Genomic DNA, 26601 nt, shown 5'->3' on the forward strand with positions numbered 1-26601 from the left:
AAGTGATGAGCTTTTCATTTTTCCAGTGCTAGCCTTGGTCTAAACCAGAATGATAATTTGAAATATGCCAAAATGTTGTACCTATAGGTCATTGATAAGCTTTTTTTTCTCGTTATTTTCACACTTCTTATATCATATGTAAGGCCCCTGTCCTGAAAAGGCCTTCCTTAAGTATTGGGATAATTTTCCTGTGTTAACAGGTCTTTCAGTCCTGTGTAGGGGTGTGTGTATATGTGTATATTATATATAGAGACTCTGTGAGATAATACATTGTACAAAACAGCATTCACAAAGAGGCCCAAGGTCCAAGATATGTTTTCCTTTCCTTATATCTCTTTGATGTGTAGCATTCTTCCTAAAATCATCATCATGCTGACAAACCTGTCATATCCGTCTCTTGGTATGTAACTTTTCTTCTTGGAAAAGAGCATTTTGTCTTGCTAACAATTTCAGGCTGTATGGTTGCTGCTCGTGTAAGCATGGTCATCCTGGCTGTCTGAATATCCCACTATTGTGAACTGCTCTCTTTTCTTTGTATCTGCTGATGCTGGGTCCCATAAATACCCAAGTAACAGCATATGCAGCATCATCAAAAATTTCTGATAGAGTTTCCCTTTGCTGGAGTATGATGAATTGTTATTGGTTCAGTCATCTGATGATATATCTACCACAGCTCTATAAAGTAGCACTGAGAAAGTTGCAGGAATATTTCTCAGATGGAGAATTGGGCTAAATTGCTGAACAGCAGGAATGCTGCTAGGCAGCATAGCACAGTGAATTCCGAGGCATGATATTGTTACATTTCTCTCCTGGGTTAGTTTTGCTTCAGTTTTCCTGGTCAAATGGAGTCGGTTCCATACATTTGCCTTCCTCCCTCCTACCTCCCTCTATTCCTCTGTCTGTCTTTTTCTCATATGCACACACGCAGACAGCAAGAGCAAACAAACATCTGGCCAGAGGGATCAGAGGCTTGAACAACAACTTTTTGCTTTTCTGATCTTATTGCCTGCAGAAAGAACAGTGCCAGCTGTAATCCCAGGATGACACAGCTGACATGCAGTGACAGAAGGGGCTCAGGCATCCACATCAGCCTTTTCTCTGTTCACTAAAAGGCACGGGAGAATACAAAGTCATTGAAATGCAGGAATTCTGAAGACCAAAGCAGAGCAACTGCATGAAAGGAGTGTCAGAAATGAAAGGGTCTAATCATGGAAGTGGAAGCCAATTCCTGGATTCTGGTCTCAACTTTACAGATGCCATTCTCTTCACTACTCTGGGACTCAGTTTGCACACCAGTAAAGTGAAATAAAGCTCCAGATTACATTACTTTCAGGGGCTTCATAGGAAGTGCTTCTCTGCAAAATTCTCCTTTAATTAATTTCTTTCCATAGTGCTTGCCCTATGGAATTTTTCCCCTTCCATGGGGTTTTTACCTTTCTATTATTTGTAGCTGGTTAGCTTTCTAATCCTGACTGGTGGTATTTGACTATATGCTTTATATGCATAACTCTCATTACATTTCTGAGGGAGCAGCCTAACTATACTCAGTACTGTATTCATGGGAAGGGACCCTAGATACTTTCTGCATTTATTCTGTAGTCAGCTACCTGTATTTTCTTCCTTGAAAATATGTGCACAGGGCAATAATATTCAGAAATATCCTAAGGCTTCTAGGGGATCCAGACCAGCTCCCTCAATGGCAGTAATGGCACAGAGGTTGCAGGTCCTGATGGACCTCAGCTGGTTCCGACACAGCCCACTGGTCTTCCCACCAGGACCTTCCAGCAGGGAGCTTTGGTTTTGGTGCAATGCCTGATGATCATGGAGTCCCATCAAGCCCTTTCTCACCTCAGAGTGCAGTGCACCAAGAGGTTCTGCAGTGGATGTTATTCTGATCTCTGTTTCATAGCTCTTCCTGCCAAATGAATTTTGTTTTTGTTTAAAAATGGAAAGATCAATATATATTTCAGTTGTTCTTTAACAGTCTTTCTATTAAAGCCAGCTAATGCACTAAATTTGGGCTTGGTCAGTCCAAAGCCAGTAATTTACACATTACTTATAAAATATCCAAAAGATGTGGGAAACATCTGTAAAAAGGTTGAAATGGCAGCTGCCTCTTGACACTGTACACTAGCTGACATTCAAAGACAACTAAAGCCAGCTGTTTTTATGTCATGCTCATTAGCTACAGCTTTTTTTTTTTTAGGACTGAAATGATTCAGTACAATCTGTTTACATTAAATTAAGCCCAAACTAATTTTTGTGCTAGACTATTTTTTTTCCCTGCCTTTGGAAAAGTCTGATTAACTTTCTTTCTCCTTTGTTAGTTTGAGTTTTCATGTTGTTTGTTTCTGTAGTGCTTCTGGGTTAGGTTATTGGGACAAGACTCATTTTCTCTGTAATCCAGACAGGATTCAAAGATGAATTTTAGAAAAGGTGTAATGTAATTGATATTGTTTTGACACTTCAAGTTCTCCAAGTCTTCTAGAGCCCTATTAATGTTGCACTGATCCATGTTAACTGCACAATGCAGTAATTTCAAGCCTAATCTAAACTCGTCCTCTGAATTTCCTAGTGTTCTGGACCTAAATGATGCTTCGCTTTGGATCTGGGACATGCATTTCTTTGCGATCAGATTTCAGCATACTGAATTTCAGTAGCTGAAGCAGAGAGATGATGCAGCTTGAAAAGTAACTTGTGGAGAAAATAAGATCAAATAGAGATGGGAAGCAATAGAGAGCTTTTGGCCAAGGCAGAGGAAATGCAGAAGCAGCTTCAGTTAGCTGCTCAGAGGGGTGCCTTTTGCTGCTGTCGTCTTGCCTGATAATTCTCTCTCCTGATTTTAGTGCTTTTGCTCCCAGGACCTTGTTGTGTGTTGTGCTGAGGGCAATGAGCTGAGGAGAGTTGCATGGGAAGGTCAGCTTTTAGCTCTGTTCCTTAATGAGATGAATGAAAAGGAAGGGTGCAGCTCGCTGCATGCAGCGTGACGGGGCAAACGAAGATAAAGGGCATCCAGGAGCACGGGAATAAAGAAGACAAGAAAGAAAATGAGAACGGAATAGCAAAAGATGCAAATTCTCTAAACAGAGAAGGCAAAGAGAAAAATCACATCCAAGAGTCGAAACAAACAAAAACTTCTATTCTTCAGCCCCATCAATTAAAGGAAAGTACAAATTTAAAGGAAAGTACAAATATCTTAATAGCACCTAGAACCTGCAATTTCAGGTTTGAACTTTTTGCAAATGTTTTATAAAAGCCTTTAAGAGTAAAAATGTTTTTCATATATTGATTTTTAACACAAAAATTCCCTGAGATATTTAACACAAACTACAATATGGCCTGTAGTAAGGCGGCAAAATCAAGTTATCCATAAACAGGTTTCATTCTAATACTGACTGTAGTGTTATTCCACCCCGATTTATACAATAAGGAGGGTTTTAGACCAAATACAGACTTTAATAATAGATTTGTTTCAATTTTCTTGCTATATACAAAGAGTGAACAAATAATGGTAGCACTTCATAGTGTTCAGAAGAAAATGTGTTCTTGATGAAATGTGAAAGTGGGACAATTCAGTATACTGTAAGTGCAGCTGTCTGCCAACAAGAATGGTTTGATAGATTCAGTTTGTGCCTATCAGAAACATACTCCCAAAACTGTGGATTGGAGTATTTGTGTCCTTTATTAGATACTGTTTTTTAAAAAAAAAACCCTGCTTTTTCCAGGGATCATTCCAGTGTCTTTTTTTCCAGAGGATAGAGGAGGGCTGAGAAGACCTTAATCATTTTTTGCCAGCAGAAGATTTAGCTGTCCTAGTCCACTTTGCAGGCTCTAACAGCCTGACGTGCCCCTCTCCCATGCTGATGTCACTTCACTGCATGCAAATCTTAGTGAGATGATGAGCAACCTTTAAAACGTAGAGGGGGCTGCCATTAAGGCCACTGGATGAACTGAGCCATCAAGCACTACCTCCCTAGATACTCCCCTTCTTCTGAAATTCATTGACATTAAAGGGAAAGAAGATGAAACCAGTTAACCTTGAGTAACAGAAAGCTTTCTTAAATCATTAGCATTACCATCATATAGCCTTTCATCTAATACCTTCATTAGATAAAACATCTCCTTCTTTTTAAAGACTTACAAACAATGAGGGAAATATTGCTGTTGTCTCTAAAGAAAACTGCCTTTGGCGTTAATTTAGGATAGATGAATGTTTTCTTACAGTATTCTCATTAGCATCTTCACAGATGCGATGCCACTTCAGCTTATATTTGTATTCCACACGGATGTGAGCTCCTACTTAGTGTGTGGGGCATTTGGCTGGATCCACTCGGCTGTTCTGTTCCACACTGGGGTGGCCACCATCATGATCATGGCTGGGCCAAGAAGCACCATTTGTCAGGGCTTGAATTGCTCTTTTACTTTCTTTGGCTTAAGAAAGCACTTTGCTTTAGAAATGACCTTAATGTAGTAAAGCTTCTTTGTTTTCTGAAAGGAATCATGAGAGGACAAGCAAACATCATCCAACACTGACGGGTTTTGGAAGAAAATTAAGCTTTGCCCATGAGTAAATTTGAACTGTCTCCTCCTGGGCTGCTGCACTGAGCATCAAAAGCATTTCCTGTGAGAACTGCTAATAGTGATTAGCACAAGCCAATTCTGCTCATTTTTCCCATTTTAGTATGATTTAAATTGAAGATTTAACTTGAAGATTATGAAGATGGAATTTGATCTATTTATCCACACAGTCCATGGAGCAGGGATACACTCAGGGCTTCAGAGACAAGACAGAAGCCTGGAAACAGCTCCTATTTAACCAGCAGGCTCTGATTTTTACAATTTAGCTGCCAGCTTTTCAAGATGGGGAATGGAGAAAGGAAAAATAGATTTCTCTACAAAATACTTTTTCAAGAATGCCTCTGGGATTTGAAATGCTGTAGATATTCAGGTTTCACGAGATCCAGAGGATTTTGAAGTCCTGCCATGGGTCTCCTTATGGACATAACACCTTAGGTACTTGCTGCTTTATAGGAAAAACAGAGGTCATATCTATATCTGCTCAGGAGATCCAGGAGGACTATTGTTGATTATGCGTAGAACTACTATGTGGAATTAAAGGCTTGTTTTATTCCAGTGTTCAAGGAGCAGGAAATTACTGTGCATGAGAAAGGAGAAAAAGCAGGCGAAGGGATGTACCTCTGTGAGTTCGTTCTTTAGGTATAATTAAGTGAAAAAACTGTGAAACATATTGATGCATTGGAATTTATTCTACAGATTAAAAAATAAAACATATGAGGGTTAAACGAATAGGTCCTATTGACACTGGTATCATGTAAACTGCTAGAACTTCCTGGAGGAAAAAAATAGTAAATCACAAGTAGCAAAACTAATCAACAGAACTTTATTTTGACAGAATATATCCTGCAGATCTTTGAGACTCACCTTGATTCTGAATGTATCAGAGCTATAGTCTTAGATGTATTTTTTTTAAAGTGCATTAAGATGACTCCTTTTATCTTGTGTATACTTTTCTGAAGTACAGTCTTGAATCAGAGATGGACTCAAAGTGAAAAAAAAGGGGGCTGAATGATTGGAATAAAAGAATAGTTTCTTCTTGGAGGAGTTGAAAAATGTCCATTTTCATGGACTTGAGAAAGGCATGGCTCTGAGGTCACTTAAGGAATGTTAACGACCATTGCTGTGTATGCAGATGACCAAGAATTGCCTTAATGACATCATGCCCTGATGTTAGGGGGCCAGTAAGGTTACTTGTTGAATTTTTGTCACTTTGTGTTGCAAACCATGATATTTCTTTGCTGAATTCTCATATCAAATGCTGTGTTTATTTTTAAAAGCGCAACTCGATGTCAATAGTGGTCAAGTAATTGTATGTGTTTAATGGTATTTGCTGAATATTCCCAAGCTTTTAACAAGGGAAAACTTGTTTTTCAACTCGGTATTGTAAATGGAGTATATCAAGGAACACATTCTCATGCGCATGTTTTTAAAATCATTCTTACTAATGTCTGAAATAAAATTTAAAAACAAAACAAATATCAGTTCGGATATAAATGTTGTAATTTAAACTTGCTTGAATTTTCTAATGTCCTTCAGTTTTTTATAGCTTTTAAAGGTATGATTTTATACATAGTTTAATCTTGATGAATATATATGCTAAATAATAATAATAAAATTAAATTAAACCTGATTCTTTAAAAAGTCATTAAAGATGTGGTGGGGAATAGTTGTCATTTCTGGTTTTCTTGAAGGTCTAGGACTGTAGTATAAGAAATCCATTTTTTCTTGTCATATATTTACTTCTTGTCCCTTTTCCTTTTTACCTTAGTCTTGCTGGCCTGTTTTTGCAAAATGTTCTACTTATAAGAAATTTCAGTTTATTAACTTCTTTCGCTTCCACAGTCAGCCTTCCAAGAAATGAGGAAGAGGCACTCCATATCAGCCACGGGGCTGCCTCTTATGTCCTTACGAACTTTGAATCATTCTTTATTCTGAAAAAGATCCCATTGCCTTCAGGAGGAAGTTACTTATGTGCATAACATAGCCAGTGGAATTTTTGGAAAATATTGAAATAGAGATTTCAATGTGTTCTCATATAGCAGAAGTCTGTGCTCAAAGGACTATGAAGTGGTGAATAATGCCCATTCCTATTGAATTCATAACTTGCTATTCTTTATGCAATACAGCTGTAATAGCAGCCTCTCCATATGTGTTCAGGCTGCCTTTGACAGGGAAGTTTCAGAGTTCACAGAAAGATTTAGGAGTCTTAAGTCCCATTGAAACACTCCTAAGTATCTTCCAGAACCTCATACTCATTTCTTACACAGAGAATAATATCCATGATGCATGCAAAGCAAAAATATTCTAAGGCAAAAGAATGATTTCTGTGGATGCATTTATTAGGTTTAGCTGATTAGGTGAAGGAGAGACTGGATGACTATGTTGAGAGAAGGCTGACTGGATAAGCAGAATGCCCTGCTAATTGGTCAGAAGAAATAAATTATTTTCATGGCAATCCTGACTTAATTTCTTCTGTTTCTCTTCTTCCCATACCAGGAAATCTCTTTCTCTGTCCTGGTGTCCTCCTTTTGAGTATTCTTGAAAAGTGAGTTACTAAGAGAATTCAGAAAAGGAACTTAACTTTTAGCATAAGAACAAGTGACCTGCATGATTCAAATGACCTCTGCCTGCATTAGTCATCAGTTGCTTATTAATAGGAAGGCCAAATATACTTGTTCTCTTGGCATTTCTGTCTCTTTAGCTATATTTTTTTGTCTACATTACCTGAACTCTTCTTTATGAAATATTTTCTCAGATCCTGCACTGAGCATGGTTCAGGTTTAAGGTTTATGAATGTGTTCACAGAAGACAGAACTGACTTTCTGAACTTTACGTTGGTGCTGATATGAATGATGAGAGCTGGGAATCTGCTCAAAGCTCACTCCATGTCTTTGAGTGACTCCGAGCCACCGCAGTACATTGTTTAATGTTATTTGATGCATGACTGACAATGTAGCACATTTCAGATACTTTATCTTATCCTTCTGTTTTATCAGAGTAATCAATTGTAGGTGACAGGCCTGTGAACCTGGGACAGAGAAAGTGCTACATTGGTATGTGTCAGCTAGTACTTGATTAGATCTTTCTATAATAGAAAATATCAGTTTTCCAGGATGGATTTGTTTTGCCCATGGCCCCAAGTAAACAGCTGGGCTTATGCACATTCCTGGTCCAAATCGGAGATATTAGTTATTATTTGTCTTACATTTGAATTTAAAGAAACTCATGAGTTTTACAAATACCCTTTAACATTGGGTCTGTGCTGTATTAAATGCGAGTCCATATGAGATTATTGCCAGTCTATCACAATATTCCCTGCTGAATGTTCCAGAGGATCAGAAATAACAAGATGATCCTAGAGAGGATAGCTGTAGGCAGCGGGTACTTGGTGCAGGCTGGCAGCATTTCTGAGCAATAATCTCACAGTAAATATTATCAAGCACATAAGATTTACCAGTGGCATTGCTTGCATTATGGAAGGGCCTGCTCTTGACTGGGTGGAGCATCTTGCCAGCTATTAGTCATATATATATATATATTTTTACTTGATGTATCTTTGCACTGAAGTGAAGTTTCCTGCATCAGTTTTAGGGAAGTCAAATAAATATGAAGACACATTAACTTCCTGAAATGTGGGGTTTTAAAGGAAGCATGGCAAAGCGTGCCGAGTAGTTGCTGACTCTTCAATAGCCATTTATCTAAAGAATATATTGAAGTACCACTTATTTAAAGGACTTTTGCTTATGGAAGCATTCTTTCAGTCAAAGTCTAGAACGAATTAGGAGGTGACTGTAGTTGAAGGAAACGAAAGCATGACCATGAGGCAGTGCTATCGTTTTGAACGCCATCCAGCTGAGGTGCCTCTTCCTACCAGAGGCTGGACCAGCCCATCTGATCTGCGTCTGAACTGCCTCAGGGTTCAGGAGATGTGGACAAACAGTGTGTAGGAATCCTATTCCCATCTCTGTGCTGCACTATGTGAGTGATAGGGGCTTTTTTCCAAAGCGCCCTTTGCTGGGTAGTTCTGCTACCATCAACATGAATAAGCTGAACTCTCTTTGCCGGAATTGACCTTGTGGGCACAGTCTTCTTTCTCTCTAAGTTGATTCTAAGCTTCTGCTGTCCTCTGGCAACAGGACCAAGGCTTTGGTAACCAGATACACGCCTGTGCTATCTTTAATTAACAGTTCTTTCTCTTTTTAAATTTTCTTTTCTATATTTTTCCTCTTTACAGTCCCAGAGTTCTCTTAAACTTCTTTTATCACATCCCTTCAGCATCAGATGCTTACAATTTTTTCCTTTCTTTTTCTTTATTTTTATTCACTGCCTTTCTTGTCCTAAATATATATCTTTTACCACCAAAAGAAGGTTTATCAAAACACTACTGTCTGTTTATTTGTGCAATTGTCACAGTGTTCTGTGCCTTTCTTGCCATCAGATCTGCAGTCTGATCGGAATATTTTAATTCATGTCACAGACTTAACCCACGATCTCATATCCCAGACAAATTATACATGGCTTTTAACCAGTCTGGATAAACAAATGCTCAGAGGGGAAAAAAAAAAAAAAGCCTTTTAATTTAACTTCTTTGACCTTCTAGAATCCCAGGCAATTGAGTGCATAACTATTCTCCACCTTTCTAAAGATAAATCTCTCTCTTTTCTTATATATCTGTGCACACACACACAATCATTTATTTATAGCTAAATAAGGTCATAAAAAATCTAGGATGTTTTAACTATTTCATTGACTTTTCAGATTGTTTTTAAGCTGTTTTTTAAACTTTAAAGGCAACACTGATAGTGAACGGTTCCAAATGGTAAAACAGAAAATCCCCTTCAAATATAACCGGCCTGTAGAGGAGTGGCTGCAGGAAAAAGGTAACAGTCATTAAAACTTTCATTTTAAACCCATTTGAACTAAACGCTCATTTTTAAAGCCTGCAAATAAATGTTTCTTAAATGATAATCGCCTGCTGCATAAATGACTGTTTTAATTTTCATTATAATTTGTGTCAGCTTCCACCTGCCATATGTTGATAAATCATGCTATAATACATTGCTATTAAAACGCAGTTAAAGGGACGAAATTCTAAGCTTGCTATTATAGTAATGACAAACAAACAAGCAAAAATTCAGGAGCTGTTTAAAAAAAAAAGGAAGAAAAGAAAAGAGCAAAAACATGTATTATGGCAATATAACCACTGCATGGTCTTCCTGTTTTGTTTTGTTTTAAAAATTAATTTATATCTTTATTTTCAAAGTTTTTTTTTCCATTTTTTTTTTCAAACCTGCTTATTAAACCACTTCCTGTAAGTTTCTTTTTTCTCATTACTGTGATTAGCCATTATGGCTATGTGTTTCCTAATTATGTTAACATAATTAAACAATTTTAAAAAATGTTCTAAGGAAAACATTTTTTAACATTTTCATTTAAACTATAGGAGACAGAGAAAGATGATTGTTCTGATACAGCTTAACTATTTCTTGAGTTCAATATTGATGCTAAAATTATATTTTTCTAATTTATGGGTCAGCTTGTTCCCTAGTTTGGTATCAGGCAGCACTATTAATTTTTGTGGGCTTGCCTGGAGTAATTGGTCTCAGTTCAGCAAAACAATTAGAAACATGCATAAATCCAGCTGGCTTGAGTGAGAATTCTGCAAGTGCTTCAGTGATCTGCTGAAATGGGACCTGTGTCAGAAGAAAATTGTTCCTGCATCAGGAATCTGCAGAAAAATGTCTTGGATGCAAATCCTATGCAAAAGCCCAATGAAGGCGAAAGAATAACCTTCACTGCTTTCAGCAGGATTTAGACCAGGCTTTTGGTGATACAGTGAAAAGTAAGACAGAAAGATTTCATTCCTCTAGCCTAAAAGTAATATTTAAAAGAAATCTCTGCAAAAGATTCCTTGGTTAGAAGTTTAGGAAAAGCAGAACACAATCTTCTCTGGTTTCCTTTAAAGAAGGTACTGCTGATAAAAGAGGGTGACCACTGAGCACAGATGCTGCATTTTCTGTGTTGACTTGGTATATGGGTGTTACTAGATATTCCAAGAAGGAAAATCAATGTGCTATAAGACTGGCAAAATACCATTTAGATTCTGTTTCAAATTTCTTATCCTCAGCTGCATTAGCAAATTGATTGAGCCAGCATGAATTGCATTATGGTTTAGAAGAATGTGGCTAACTGCAGTCAAAACATTTTAATATGAAGGGTCAGATCTGGCAATACGCTGTACACATTGACTTAAGTGAGAGCTGACAGCTTTGCCCACTTTATGGTTTTGGACTATCTTGGTGAAGCGTTTATAACTAAAGCAAAAATATTTGTGAAACTAAGAAATATTTTCTCAAAACAAATTCATTTTTTCTGCCATGTTTGTATAGATTATTTCACTTCAGTTAACTGGTAAATAGATACTAAAATACAGAAAATGCTTATAGAGTCTCAATGGGTTGCCCTTTTAATTTGCAAGAGCCAATTAAAATAAATAAATAACGACTAACACTAAAAAGTGGCTAATTTTGGTAAGTTTGAATTTATAAAGTCCCTTTAACACTAAAGACAAATGATTGCCTCACTTTTGTTAAAACAGATGCATGTCTAATTCCTTGATGCAACTCATGTGCTTGAGAAACCCACCTCTGTTATGTCTTTTGGGGATTTATTTCCTTTCTGATTTTCCACCAAGTCTTTCCATTTTATGTCACTGCTTCTCCAGGTTTGAGCTTATAAGCATGCCAAAGCACTTTCATTTGTAAGCTGTCCTGAAGTTCTGAACTGAAGTTTGCTGTCTGTGGATATTGATGCTTTGTTAAAAGACAATCACACATGCAGTGGGGAGTAAACCAGACAGCTCAGGCACGCTGAGTGATGGGTGCTTCTATACTCGAAGGATATAGACATCTTTTTACTAACTGAAAGGAAGCTCAGACTTCATAGTTTATGTTACGGAATGATATCATGCAGTGCGATGCCTGAGATAACGTAGCTTTGCTTTTTCACTCCAAAGTAGAGCTTTTCAACAGCTTAGGTACCACTCAAAGGAAAAAAGAAATTACTTAGGCCATTCACCTACTCATGCATCTATCTGGTTATCCATCCAACACCTAATGTATCATGGAAGCCTTCTGTCAGAAGCCCTTGTAAAGATGATGGGTGAAAAGGTAGTTCACTATCAAAATGGAACGAGATGAACTGATGAATGGAGGAACAGATAGATCCATCAAAAAGACAGTATATGGAATAGCTGTCTTCCACATATGAGTTCATGGCTTGAGTGAGGTAAGATTAAATACTTCCAGATTGACAGTCTCAAATGCTGCAGATTTGGTATCCCTGTGGTACCATTATTACATAATTCCTAATAATGAAATAGTTCGTTCTTAGCAAACAGATGCAGTGCAACTTCATTCCAAAGCAGCATCATTATTGTATAATTTCTTAATTTTTAATAAATTCATTTAAAATATTTATTAAGGGGAGCTCAGATTTTCAAACTTGAATTATAAGAGTAAGTAGCAAAACATCAAATATTAACGTCATTGAGATTGCGTATGTGAGTAAATAAAGGAGTGTTGCTCCTTAAACTATTCAACTTTATCAGTGATAACAGCAGATTCCATTAGCAGAACGTTTTGTGTGGACAAATGTTAAGTATTCTGCAATGGGATGAGCTAGTAAAGACCCAAAAGCACCTCATCAAACAAACTGATCCTCAGAGTCCTTATTTCTGCCAGTCTTTTATGTGAGAAGTCTCATTGATGTGAATGAGTCTTCTTTTTGAAGCAGGAAGTACTAATATACGTTAAGATTTGTAAAATCAGGCTTAAAATCTCTCCTAATATTAAGAAAAAGTTACACTGTGCTAAGATTTCTTTTAGTAGATATTCTGTTTTTCAAATTAAGAAATCCATGAGAGAGCACACTAAGATTTGAGGCCTCCAGCCATGCAAAACAACATAACTTGGAAATTTAAAATGTTTGTATTTTTTTTCTCTAGTAAGACATTAAGATAGCAGTAGGAAAATTCCTTTATGGAAAAGAAGGACCATAAGTCTTTAACGCTTCCACATCCAGTAGAATTTACGCGTGTAAGCTGTTCCTCCATAAAATTCACTGGCCACATAAATTTTACTTAGAGAAAACTAAGTTGCAGATTCATATTATCACAATAGTGATTAGAAGACATCTAAGGTGAAAGAATTATGTGTATATCCTCTCAACAATTTTCTCTCATTTTGTATCCATTTCCCTGCTATCTTTGCTCATGAACACATACATAATGGTGAAAAACATACATACAGTGAAAAACGCCAAGTCACAGATAACTACAACAAGTGATTGTTCTTTTAGCAAACACAGTTTAGTACCAGTGCTGTCTCCAGCATTAACTGTATTGCACAGTGCATGAATTGTCGTGGACTGGAGAATCTCATTGTTTAAACAATAAGGAAGACTACAAAGCTCATAAAGTTCCTTTTCTGTTGGAGTGGGGCTATCTTTTTTGTTTACGTATTTTTTGAGTGTTAGAGGATGCAGAGAAAGGCACAGAGCTGGAAAAGTGATGTTTGTTTCAGCCTTAAAATACTAACTCCTCAGCCATGATAGGAAAGCAACAGTTATGCCGGAACTGTCTAAAAATCTTCTGTGAGCTTGGTTTAAAGTGACTGTTGTCCTAAGGAATGCCATAATCCTCCACTAAAAGTGGAGGAACCCCTATTCTGGTCTGTCCTGGGGAGCTCTCCTGGCTTGAGCTACAAAATTTTTTCTTCCTCACCCATGGCCTCCCCTTTCCCAGTTCTCCCCTTCCCCTCCTTTGGTAAAAGATGAAAAAAGAGATGTTATGAATTCAAGGGGAAGAAGGAGAGAGGAAGGTTTGACAACCAGTGCCTTTCCCTCATTTCCAAGCAAAAGATCTTAAGATTGGTCAAATAGCTCTGGACTCCTTATTCATCTCACCTCCAGCTTTTGGCCCTCCATTCTGAGTGAGGTGGGAAGTGAAATATCTAGGTGAGGAGTAAAGAATATGGAAGGAAATAGAGTGCTGGTGAAGGGAATGCAGGAAGGAGAAGAGAAAATGGTGTAGTAAAAAACTGACAACAGATCCATTGGAGAATCTAAAACAGTGCAGAGTCATAAGGAAGAAAAGGAGATTCTGAAGACATAGCATATAAGAGCTTCAGCTTTCTGGAGTGCACAATGGCACTTGCTCTGGCTCTCAGGAGAACAGAAAGAGAAGCTGGGCTGAGAAGGCTAAAGGTTTTGACATCAATTACTGCTGGATCCCTTCTTCCTCGTAGGCAAGAGAAGAAACTGATCTTACATGCTGGGGTTGTTTGGCTTCAGTGCATGTTTGTTGATCTTTAAATAGCTATAAGTTGCCTTTTGTAATTTTAAAACCTCCTGAGATGCAGCAAATTGCATCAGGTGTGTCAACCCTTTCCAGGAGAAGGAAACCCTACACTCCATTTTTATTTCTCATTTCTTCATCAGTGCAATTCTTTCACCCTGATCAAGTCCTAGTGTTTCATTTACAAATTTGTGGGTGAAGAGCACAGGGGATGTGCAGCCCACCTCTACATCTCCATACATTATTCCTCTCCATATACTTTTGTTTGGCTAGCTAGGGCCCTCTTTGGGGACAGGAACTCCTTTCAGATACATTTCTTCTCTTGTCCCCATTCTCTTCCCCATGGTCCATCCTGTTACCATTAGATGATGCAACACCGCATCACCACTTGACTTTGAGACCCGTCACGACGACCACTAAAATTGGTGAGCTCCCTCTTGTATTTTGATCTACTTTAACCACTGGCTATGCCAGAATGAGCAGTAAGTTACAGGCTGTGTTCTGCTACCTGGCAGCAGTTTGCAACCTCTCATCAAGGTGGACTAGAGAGAAGAAGGGCTGACTTAGCACGGGGAAGAGGGAAGGGAATGGGGACATGTAGTGCAAGTTTCATAAAAATGGGAGAACTGTTAGGTGTTTGGATTATAGTTGGCTTGATGCTGCTTTGATCACCATTCTGAGCTCTGGCCTGTCTGGTTGCCTGTTAATTCGACAGATGAGAGATGGTATTCCCCTCATCTTCAGAGGAACAGTGAAAAAATAAGCACTGCATTTGCACTGCATGAAGCAATTTATTTTTTAAGATAGTCGATCAAGTGCAGCTTGGGATATGAGCAGTATTTATGAAGATGTCCAGACAAAATGTGATTTCAGTGGCCACGAAACTAGGTGAATAGGCAGTTGTTAAAAGGATTTGTTTTGAATAAATATGTTTTCTGATTGCACTTCTAAGTCCACTCCTAACACATCTTGTGTGACCTTGAGTAACCTGTTTAACCTGCCTCCACTTCAGTTTCACTGCCTGTGAGAGGAGATTCACATGTAAGCACTGTGGGGTTAATCACCTCAAGTACTCTGTTTTCTTCTCTGCTTCAAGAACTTTGCTCATTCAGAGACATCACAAATGTTTGTGTTTGAAGTTTTCTGGGTTTAGATTTGTGACCCTTCGTAACACAAAATTTCAAGGCTGAAGATTATGCTTTATGTTTCCTGCACAACCTACATATCACCTATCCTTACAATTTTTTTGATATTTACTGTCTTCAAGCCACCCTTTAACACCTGTACATAATTAAAAGTGGCTTTACAAGTTAATCTCTTCCTTTGACCAGTCAGCAGAGAAGGTTTTTCTATGGGCTAAAGCTTGACCGGTAGTGTGATCTGAATTGATACTAGAAAAATAACCACATATAAAAGCCTTGTCTGTAGGTTTAAAAGGGGTCCAAATGTGAAAGTATGGATTCATATTTCTGACTGAATCAGAGCGTCTTCAAAGTTCTGATGTGTGAGTGGATGTGAAAGTGCAGGGTTCAGATTTAGGTGTTTTTGCTTTCAGGCTAATCTTTGTTATTGGGGCAGGATATTTGAATACTGTATTTCTACTCTGCAGTCTTCCTAAATACCACCAAGAATGAATCTGCTTCTTTGTTGTCAGTCCATTCTGGCCAGGGCTCAATGTAAGACAAAAAGCAAATGAAATGTCTGGCAATAATGTTATTCACCCCCCCCCCCCTTCACTAGGACGACAGTTAACGATCTTCAACACCCAGGCGCAAATAGCCATAGGAGGCAAGGACAGAGGGCGTCTCTTCCAAGGCCAGCTCTCCGGGCTCTATTACAATGGCTTGAAAGTGCTGAACATGGCAGCAGAGAACAACCCCAACATTAAAATCAATGGAAGCGTCCGACTTGTTGGGGAAGTCCCATCCATTTTGGGAACAACACCCACGACTTCCATGCCACCAGAGATGTCTACTACCGTCATGGAAACCACGACTACGATGGCCACCACTACAACCCGAAAAAATCGTTCACCACCCAGCATCCAGGTGAGTCCATTGATTTTTGTATTTCTGTCAGTTCTTTCTTACTGTCTGTTTTGCAGCTCACTGAGAAGTTCCCTGGGGCCAGATTCTCAGAGTGAGGCTACATGTCACTCTTGTCATTAATAATGTTGTGTAGGGTGAATCACCATGGAATTTGTTGTCCTCTTATGCTGGTGAACAAACAGAACTGAATAAGTAATTAGTACACTCTTATGTAGTAACAGGAAAGGTTTTGCGCTTGTTCTAGAGCCTCCCCATTTAAATAAGTAAATTGTTGTATCAATGTCAATGAGAACATGTTTTTAACCATGTTTCCACAGCTGAATATGTGGGGAAATGTATTTCTAAGAGAGTTTCAAAGCCTAATGGGGGAGGGATATTATGATAGTATATACTGCTGCAACAAGGAAGCTGGGAATGGGGAGAAAAGCAGTGAAGCATTACTGTCAGGGTGAGCCGTTTTTCTTTTACAGCCTTCCCTTAGATAATTCTAAAGGAACATTGTCAAGATTAGTTTCCTGCGAAGTGTAGCTTTTCCAACCTACAGCTGCTGGAAAAAATTATTTTGTAAAATAATTTCTGGAAAAAAGAAAAAAAAAGAAACATGAATTAGATATGTTTTGGTTTAATTGTGCTTGTGCCAGTGTAGTGTTTTCAGACTAAAAATACAGTGTAATACAGTGTTTTTGGAACCTCTTTTGTGGCATTGAGAATATGGAATTGATTAGAAATAAGCAGTTTAAATTGGCTTTTCTGATGTGTGCAGAGAAAGCAATATAGTAAATAACCAATTTTGAGGTAAAAGCAGCAGATCATATTTTTAAAGTTATTCATTTTATAAGTCTATTATGTTAATAACTAGGATGAAAGATCTGTTTTACAAAATTTGTTTACATCAGAACCTCATCAGTTAGAAAACACCATACTGTTAGTGATACTTGTGTACGCTGGCTGAAACACTGGCTAATGATTATTAATTAGAGAGTGCCTTCGTTGAACCCCTCCGAGAAAGGTATATTGTTGTCTCATTAGATCAGACATTTAAATGATTCCATCTGCTTCCTTGGAACAATCTCTGCTCTTTGGGATGAATGAGTTTAATGAAATTAAAGGCTTTCAAAAACTGGAGCTATTCAGTTGTATGCCTGCTTTCTAACTGCTTCAGAAAGGTTCGGCTGTTACTGGTTGTAATTGTGTTTATATGGTCATTCTTTTTATTTTTAGTCTAATCTCAGTCATTTAGGATGTGACATCATGAAAATGTCCTACATAGGTGATACCTCTTTCTGCAGTAGAATTATAACTATTTATATTAGAAGCAATTAATCCTAAACTGAGGTTTAATATTGCCCCAACACTCAGCCGGGTTTAATTGAGTTGTTAGCCTCAAACACCCAATACATGAATTATAATAAAGTCACAGGTAGATGTTGGGAAATTACCCCAGATTAGGTCACTGGTCATCTTAAATGGTGAAGGAATTATTCTTCCTTCTTCTCAGTGTCTAGCTATAATTTTAGAGAAAATCTTGGTGTGATTTCATCTGTGAAGACTGAAGTATGTGGTCCATATCCTGGTTTCCAGGATTCCATTCACTGCCATTCACTGGAGATTTGCTACAATTTACAAGGGCAGCAGCGTAGCAGAGAGTAGCACTGGGCCTTTGTGGGCTGGGAGAAGCTGGAAAATCACCCAACCTTCCTCAAAGAGGAGCTCTTCATGAAAGTTTCCTGTCTGAGCTCCGTTGCAGGTCACTGGGCCCGTGGAGACCGCTATGTGCTGAAAGAGCATTGAGGAGATTTAATAAAGTGTCAAAGTGCCTCTAAAAACATGGTTAGTGCAACGATTTCCTGGATACACATGCACCACAACAAATGGCCTCATCTCAGCTGATATTAAAGCAATAACTCTTGACACTTCATGCTACCCACTAGAAGAACGATAAAAGTCAGTATGTACCTCCATTACAAATTTCTGCATTTCAAAATCAGGCTATATTCTTACTGTCATGACACAAGTGGCTCTTCTTTCTTCCTTACTCTTGCCAGAATTTGATTTTGTCAGGTTAAGTTGCGTTATTTGTGTGATAAATGTGAGAAGAAATTGTCCTTTTCCATTTGGGCAGTACGTCCTGCTGTGGCTTTCAAATACCTGATAGTTATTTTATCTCACTTGTTTTTGACATTATCATTGTCAAGCTTGGTTAAAATTTTAGATCTGAGGGGTGGAAAAATGTAATAGAATAGGTTTACTCTTTGAGGGACATAAAATATAGCTACCTAAGGCTATGTGCAGTACAAATACAGTTAGTTATTACCTTGTTCAGCTTTCTCTTGTCTTTTTCTCCTCAGAAATAAGCAATTTTTCTTCACTTCCTACGCCTCCACAGTCTAGTCTTTTCCTTCAACATCAGCATGTTTCAAGTAGTTTTTACTCACTTGTTAGATCTGATTATGACAATCTTTTTTGCTTCCTTTTACTATCCAGAAGTGAATATCAGGTTATTCTTATTTCTATGAAATGTTAATTTAATCATGATGCATGCAAAAAATATTGTAGATGGTTAGGCTGATGTTCTTAAGCAGCTGTTTATTTAGCTGATTAACATTGTCCTATTTTTTCTTTTCATATTTTCCATCTGTCTGCATCCATCTATGCTGTCTTGTTTTATACTTACTGCTATCTCCCTGAGATCAGAATATACTCTTTATATGTGTACAGTACTTAGCACAGAAGAGTTCTGGTCCATCATAGAAATATCAAATATGATACAAATACAAGTGAACTTCTAATGTATAATAAAAAAATGAGGATAGATAAGAATTACTTTTTGTATTGTTAGCAGTATCTATCCTATTTTGTATTACTCATTTTCATATGTAATTAAAACTCCTTTTCAGAATGCATATAAAACTTGTGTAGAATTTCAAGTCTCTTATCCCAAAGTGATTAAAAAATGGGAATTTCAGTAGGATTTACATGTCATTTGTCAGGAACTGGAGACTTACATGATAAATGCAAAGATGTCATCTGTTTCTAACACATACCAAGATACCTCCTGCAGTCACTGAGTCTGAGTACTGTCTAGCAGTTTAGAGCACTGCTAAACAGAAAAACTGGAAAATTAAAGTGCTTTAAAAATACCCTGTGTATTTGCACTAACCAGTGACCTGTTTTTCCTTTTCTCAGAGTCCACAAAGCAGAATATTGTCTTGGACAAGCAAAAAACAAAGTGACAACAGAATATGATTGAAATATCATGTGACAATTATATTAGCATTTAAAACGTCTGTAACTTCATTATGTCTTAGAATTTATAATATTTCTGCAAGGCAGTGAAACTCAGGTCAATGGAGGACAGGCAGGATTTGAGTGAGAAACAGTTGATACATGGTTGTACGTTACAGTAGTTGAATCTGTGATAGGAATGTGTCTGTGATTCAAATATCCTTCAAAGGGGCCTTGAGGGAACAGGCCAGGAGCTAACCTTTTTTTTTCCCTAACTGAAAATCAGAACTAGAAAAGGAGTTTCACTTCTTGTTTGTTTTGGTGAGTTTAAAGCAGTGCTTTTGCTCTGCTGTCTCGGCCGCAAATGCTTATTTGAATTTCTCACACCCGGTTTTGTTGTGGATTCCAGCATAGGTCTATTCAAAAGTGACATGTGTTGTATTAAATTACTGTTGTCAACCTCTTGGCCCTGACATGCCAGACTTTCCTGTAGCAATAATATCCTCTCCGGGAATTTGCTTTGCCAAGTTGTGGCCTACAAGGCCACAACAGCAAGCTGCTAACTCTTGCTTATGGTAAAATAGCGTGCTGTGCAGACTGCTGATAGGTAGGAGACACGAGGCTGTCTCAGGTCAATATTCTGGCAGGGCTGCCATATTTCCATCAGGGTTATTTGTAATTAGAAGTCCTTGTTTCAGTTGTTAAAGGTCCTAGGATCCCACATGCCTGTATTGCCTGTTTGCGAATGCTGCTTCAATTTGTAGGGAAACAGTTGAACCGTTTCCAGCTTTAGGAGACTTCCATGGAAATGTGTTTAAGTGATATTCTTTCTCCTGGCTTTTACTTCTAAGCCAGCTGTTTATAAGCCCAGAATTTATTCAGTGAGTTGCTGCTCAAAGTTCATAGGGAGACTTTCTTTATATGCTCTCGGTTGGCATGCGCTGCCCAGCTTCCAGCTTGAGTTATTCTGTTCTGAAATGATTCATGTAGCAATATCTTTGAAGTTAATTATGAAATAAAGCTAGTCTAGAAAGACGTGGACAGTGATACAGGCTTGTTCCATTCCAAACACCTTCAGTTCAGTAGAGCCAAGAGGTTATTTGAGATGGTGCCTGGACCCAGAGCTAATCTGCTCATGATAAGCCTCCACTGACCTGGGGCAGGCCCCCAATATGTGTGCCTCATGCTGAGGTCCCGAAATGGCAGCAGTGGGCAGTTTTCTGTGGAGAAGGGATCAGAACAGATTGACTTCTGATCTCTTACACTGTCTAAGAGGAATCAGAAATGTGTGCTCTGCTACAGATCCAAACATTTCTTGGTTTCTCAATTTCTTGGTCTTTAGATGGGGATAATGACTCTTGCAGAACTGTTCAAAGTGTACCTTGGAGGCTGAAAGAGAAAATTGCTTGTAGATGTTTTTGGATATGATCTTAGTGCCACTGAATGACAATGAATATGCTGAGTGTTCTCCAAAGACTAGAAGAAGGGATTTGCCCATTATCTGTGTGGACAGCCCATTGCTGTGGCTCAGAATAAGACTGTCAACCTTTAACCATTAGACTCTCCAGTTTTGTGCAAACGTGTTTTAGATTGAGGCTCCAATAATCTTGATTAATGTCTTTCCATAATGTGCAGCTCCAGGCTAGATCTTTTCTTATCATGCGTCTTACAAAGCAGAACAGCACAGAAGATTTGTCAGTCTAATTAGACTTTCACTGTTTGCTAAGACAAATACTATTGTCTCACCCTTGGTTTTGCCTAGGCACTTTCCTTTACAGTCATAGATATTAATTTTGAGGGGGAGCAAGAAATTGGCCTTTAATTTACTTTTTGCTTCTTAGAAGTCACTAGCAAGATTTTCATCCCAAAACTGAAAAGCTCTAATAAAAAAAGAGCTTTTATTGAGTCTTTGCTTTAAAGACTGGCTTCACTGGCCAGTTAGTACTGCTGAGAATTATGCATTCTGGCTTTCATCCTTGTTTTTCTGCTTCTTTCTCAAGTTGTTCTTGGTTTTTTTAATTTTTATTTTTAAGAGAGCAAAGCCAGAAACTGTACTTTCAAGTAGCATCCTTTCTCCTGACCTCCATTCCTGTTGAGTGAAGTGGTGGTGGTGCATAACAGCAGTGCAGTCCACAAAATGGAGTTTCCTTACTTGAGCTCAAATCTCTATCAAAGAGATGTGATGATTAGTTGCTCACCTGGTTTAGGCAGATAATGGGATCAGAAATCCAAATATGGACCAGAAAAATTACATGGAAACTATTTGTCCATATAGATTACAGAGTGTTTACTTCAGTAATACCAAATAACCTCTAAATATTTAACAAATGTATAGGAATTGAAATAAAGGACTTTTGGCATGAAATGTAGCACCTATATCTGAGAATAGATGTATCTTATGATAATGTTCTGGGGGGAGAGTGAATAAAAATAGTCTCCAAGCTTTAACTGAATATCAAATGTGGGGAGGAAAATTACAGCTATGGATGTTCTGACGAGGATACTCAGATTAAGTGTCATGTTCACATCATCTAAAATAGCATCCTCTTTTTTCATGACTGCATTCACTTCCTGCAGAAGGTAGATGTTCTGTAATCCTGGAAGTGCCATAGAGAACCACAATTTCAATGTTCATTCAGAAAGAGAATATGATCTTACTTTATTTTTTCTAAACTGTCCCTCTTCCCAAATACTGACAAAATGCTGATATTGGAAGTAAGTCTTGTGTGCTACTAAGCACAATTACACGAATGCAGAACATTATACTTGTAAAGCAGCTCATACATAGCTGGTGTGCTCAACAGCTCTACAGTGCTGGTGTGCACTGTTGCCATTATCACCGTTATTTGAACCCTTAATGAAACAACCATTGTCAGCTCCAAGGGGAGACTACTTTAGTGATCTAATGATTGAATGTGTGTGGCAAACCAGAGTTGCCACAGGTTGTTGCATGGGATAATTTCTTAATATACGGCCTACACTCAGTCTTTGGGATAGCCTACTTTCATACAGTAACATCAAGTAGTCACTTTAGTCACTTAGAAGTGGTTTCTGCTGCAATCCACATTTTCTTTAAGTTTTTTCAAACCAGCATTTTACAGAAGGACTGAGTCAGACCGGTTCATTTCTACTAGGGCTGAGCTTGCCTTGTCTTTAATTTGCAGGTCTGAACAATCATTTGGGACTGGCAGCAGGGTATCTACTTTTCCCATATGTAGCTAATTCTGATCTACTGCAAAGTTTGGAATGAATGTTTGCACTGGCATATGAAGAGGGAGCTGTTCTAAATCTTTCAGCACTTTCCTAGAAATTTTCTGATAAGATTTTTTTTTATCCTGAGCAAAAACATTGAAATATTTTCTTGTTTTTAGGGGACCAAAAAAGCACTCTGCTTTCTGTAATAAAATGATAAGAATCTGTAATAACAGCTGCAGTAAACTGATACATACCTTCTGCAGACAGGCAGGCATACATTTCCCAGAAAATACCCTAAATGACATCAGTATGTACTTTCTTTCAAGACACAGCATCCCTCTCTGTATTTAGACATATCATTTATCTTGTCAGTGGATTCTGGTAGGTCACGTGGAAGATTCTTTTCAAATTCTGATTAATGTGATACTCAGGAACTAAAGCTACTGTATGTGACCACATATTTGGTCACAAACCAAATGAAAGGAGAGGAAAGGTGTGTTGCTTTAGGGTGGTTGTACAGTGACAGAATAAGATGAAGAGAACCAATACTGCAAAAAAACAGCTGTTTAGAAATAAATGGAGTAGAATCAATGGTTATCACTCAAATATAGTTTGGGGATTGGATCGCATTTCATTACAGCATGCCTGCTCTGCTTGCTATTTATATACTTCAGGGAAATGCCTAGAAGCTATAAACATCGCCAGAAGACTTCCAGAGCATTTATTTCCTTTTTTGTTTGTTTGTTTGTTTGTTTTGACAAGACTGGCTGAGAGGTGGGAATGTGCCTCTTACCTTTCCTAGCTCCTATTTGGATGAATGTGCAGAAAGTAGAAACACATCCTAGCTGTTGTGACAGACCCACTTTCTGAAACCACCTAATTAATGCCTAGGGTTTTTTGTAGAGTGCAGGCATCATTAACTAGCAGAAACAGAAGGGTTTCTGCTAGTTTCTTTTTCATATGTGGAATGAATTGTCACTGATTTGCAAAATGAGTCTGTCACAGTTAAACTCTTAGAAGTAGTGATGAATAAGGTAGGCTATGCAGCCACCAATCCTTTCTCTCCTCCCTTAGATGCCGTATGAATACATGGGATGTTGTTCATTTTGATTACATTTTGATTACATTTTGATTATTACAAACAGAAAAAAAAAATCAAGCCAAAGGGTTGAGGACATGGATTCCAGTTCTCTCAGTATCGTATGGGATGCAGATGTTTCCCCAGGCCTTTCTGGTGTGTGTTTTTTGGAGCAACTTCGATCTGTTGGCTCTTCAGACTGAGAGAGGCCCATGCAGAGCCTGTCTTCCCTCAGGACGGCATTGGGAGCTTTGTGCTGGTGCTGTGCAGTGTTTTGCTGTGTCACAGATTGCATGGGCTTCAAGGCATTGATTTGTAGGGAGTTCATGTGGGTAAGGTAAGGAACACTTTCAGGCACACCAACAGTTTGTTGGGAGGCATGAACCAGAGAGTAGAAAGAGGAAAAGTTAGGAATGATGAAACTGCTAAATGTGTAAGAGGAGGAAGAACAAGGATGAATACTGAGATGCAGACAAGTAAATAAGCTCCATAGAATAAGAAACATAAATTAACATGGTAAGAGAGGGGAAACAGCAGAATTTAAAGATGGGGAAGAACCTGGCTGGAGATGGTAGTATGCCCTTTCAGCAGCTCTATTTTGCAGAGATAAAGGCTTGGAGAAGAGGTATGAACTCCTACCCGTATGGCTTAGTAACTGCTTCCTGTGCTAGTTTTGAATCCCTGCTTTGTACCTCACTCCATCTTCCCTGGGGGAAAAGAGGAGCCGTTTTTGCCAAGTTAGCAGTGACTCGTTTCTGCAGAACAGTTTCAGGAAGCTCTGAGGCACGATGGAAGCAGTTCAAAGACAGGTTCATCTGGACTGTCATGAAAAGCAGCTCTCTTCCCTCCGACGGCTCAGTTTCAGCCACTATTTTGGAGTAGGAAAGCTCCTTTTTAATGTGCAAAGTGTCAGGCTGGGTAAGGAAAAGACCTCTAAATACACTCTAAATACATTAACATCTTGCAAATACCTTCAGTGCCCAGGCCGTATACAGAGACTTGCACAAATAGGTTGAATTTAACTCAGTCACAATACTCATATATTTTTTCCTGAAGGATGACCTCCAATAAAAGTATAAGGACATGAATGATTTTAATCTGCAGTAACAATGGACAACCAGTCCTGACTCCAGCAGCATAAATATACAAAATGACAGATTATCCTGCTGCTCCCTCCCTGCTGCCTGAGCATACACATACACACTCAGTAACACACAGCAAAATTCAAATTGGTCTTTATCTTCTATCTATTGCCCCAATGATTAATGCTGCTCTTGCTGGGAGACTAATCGCATGAGAGGAAATATGGAGGAAGGAGCAAGAAATATGTATTTTTTAGACTATCGTTATCAGTATTACTATTATTTCTTTAATATATTTTCCTCCTGTTGGAAGAGCTTAATGTACTGACACAGCAGGAAGCACGGGAGGTGAGAGTGAATTTGATGGTAAAAAGATGGATGGGACAAGCCAAGGCAAATGCAACACGGGAATTTTGCAGGAAGGAGATGGGCTGCTGAGATGCCTTGGGTTCGAGGCATTTTAGCCTATTTAGGATGCAGTGGACAATGTAGGTTCTAAACAAGGAGCCCAGTTCATTCATGCAGCAGCTGTAGACAAACTTCTTGCCTATATAATTCTTTACTTTCCCTAAAGTAAGATAAAAATGCATTGGCTGGCCTCATGTAAAGATTGCAGGCACTGCTGTAGGACCAAGGGTAGAATTGTGAAATGTCCCCCAGTCACTGCATTGGAGCATTGCATTTTTCACCCCAGTTCTTTCACAGAGACGTTATGACCCTGTAGTTCCAGCTTTGATTTCACAGCTCTGTACAGCGTACAGCAAAATATTTCCTTTATGCTTTGGTAAAAATGGAAATGGATGCTTTGAATTGATACTACTTAGGTTTACATACGAATCTTATCTTCTAAGCTGAATAGGGATGAGTTTTAATTGTTTATAGTCCTCCTCATCATATTTTTTTCCCATTCGTTATGAAGTCTACTTTCCTAAAATAAGTACGCCTATGGTGGTGTGGCACTAGGTATACTTTTTGCTATGCTTTGGCAGAGCTTTACAGTATGCTTTCTTTAAGCTTATAATATATAATAAGCTAAACTTATTTTCTTCCCTTTGAGACAAGAACTGCAGAAAGGAGAGACTGCAGTAAGGAACAGTCTTGTTTGGCACTAAGGATCATGTTGCCTCTCCATTGTGTCTCTTATAACAAGTGTGACCACTCAATCTTCTAAATATGTTCATGCTGTGTTAAGGTGGTGATGGACACCAAAGAAGAAATTACGAATAGAATGAGGAGTGACTTGATGTCTACACTACAGTAGTACATTTTTGTAGAATTAGTTTCCCCTGTGTGTTCTTATTACTCTGCTCTGTGTGTATTGGCATAATAGCCTCTGCCTTCACAGGGTAGACTCAAGACTTGCCAATATGTTTAGAGACCCAGTCTTAAGCACAATCATTTTAGCTCCCTGCTGATTGCATTGAGGCAGCAGTTAATCCACTTGTTCTGTGCTATAGCAGTGCTCTGTATTTGTATTACCACTTACATTAACATGTGGGTCTCTATCATCTAGGATTGTTCTGTTATTTCAGACATAATCTCATTAAAGATATTTATAGAAAAACAAACTAAAACTGATTCTGTACACCTGGTACATTCAACTCCTCCTGTATATGCCTCACCTAAGTTGTAATTTTACTGCCCAGTGCATTACTATTTGCTCTACTGCACTTTGGACCTTAGATGTATAAGCAAGTGAAGTTTTCTTAGGCTGGTGAGCAGTGGTTGTCCAGGTGGCCACTGCTGCTTGTCTCATCTTGACGTTTAGAAAATCCATAGGAATGAAATTCAGACTATGGATATACTGGGGCGGGTCAGAAGATACTGCCTGCCCATCTCGAGTCCCGGAAGGTAATATTCAGCTTTAACAGTGCAAGAAAGATCTATGCAATAGAGCATATGGGCTTCTTCCAGAGCCAGGAGGCAGCTGGCCCCACTCGACGGCAAAAAACTGCACACAGGTGTTGAGATTCAGACATCAGGTGGGATTTAGAGCTGCTTTAGTGCCAGGGTAGAAAGTACAGGGAAAGATGGGAGGAA

General features: G+C 38.5%; 1 protein-coding gene across 3 annotated transcripts in view; it reads left to right on the forward strand.

The window, feature by feature from the left end:
* Positions 1 to 26601, forward strand: part of NRXN3 (neurexin 3) — an 826423-nt gene that overhangs the window by 700493 nt on the left and 99329 nt on the right. For 2 of the 3 annotated variants that reach the window (XM_026048285.1, XM_026048284.1), the window contains exons 4-5: positions 9369 to 9458; positions 15674 to 15981. In XM_026048285.1, coding sequence (XP_025904070.1) covers positions 9369 to 9458; positions 15674 to 15981 — 398 coding nt within the window. Of the gene's footprint in view, positions 1 to 9368; positions 9459 to 14298; positions 14359 to 15673; positions 15982 to 26601 lie in introns of all 3 variants that reach the window. The other variant, XM_026048287.1, reaches the window with a different exon arrangement.

The sequence above is a fragment of the Nothoprocta perdicaria genome, unplaced genomic scaffold (genome assembly GCF_003342845.1).
Source record: "Nothoprocta perdicaria isolate Ctin4 unplaced genomic scaffold, notPer1 scaffold_53, whole genome shotgun sequence".
NCBI lineage: Eukaryota > Metazoa > Chordata > Aves > Tinamiformes > Tinamidae > Nothoprocta > Nothoprocta perdicaria.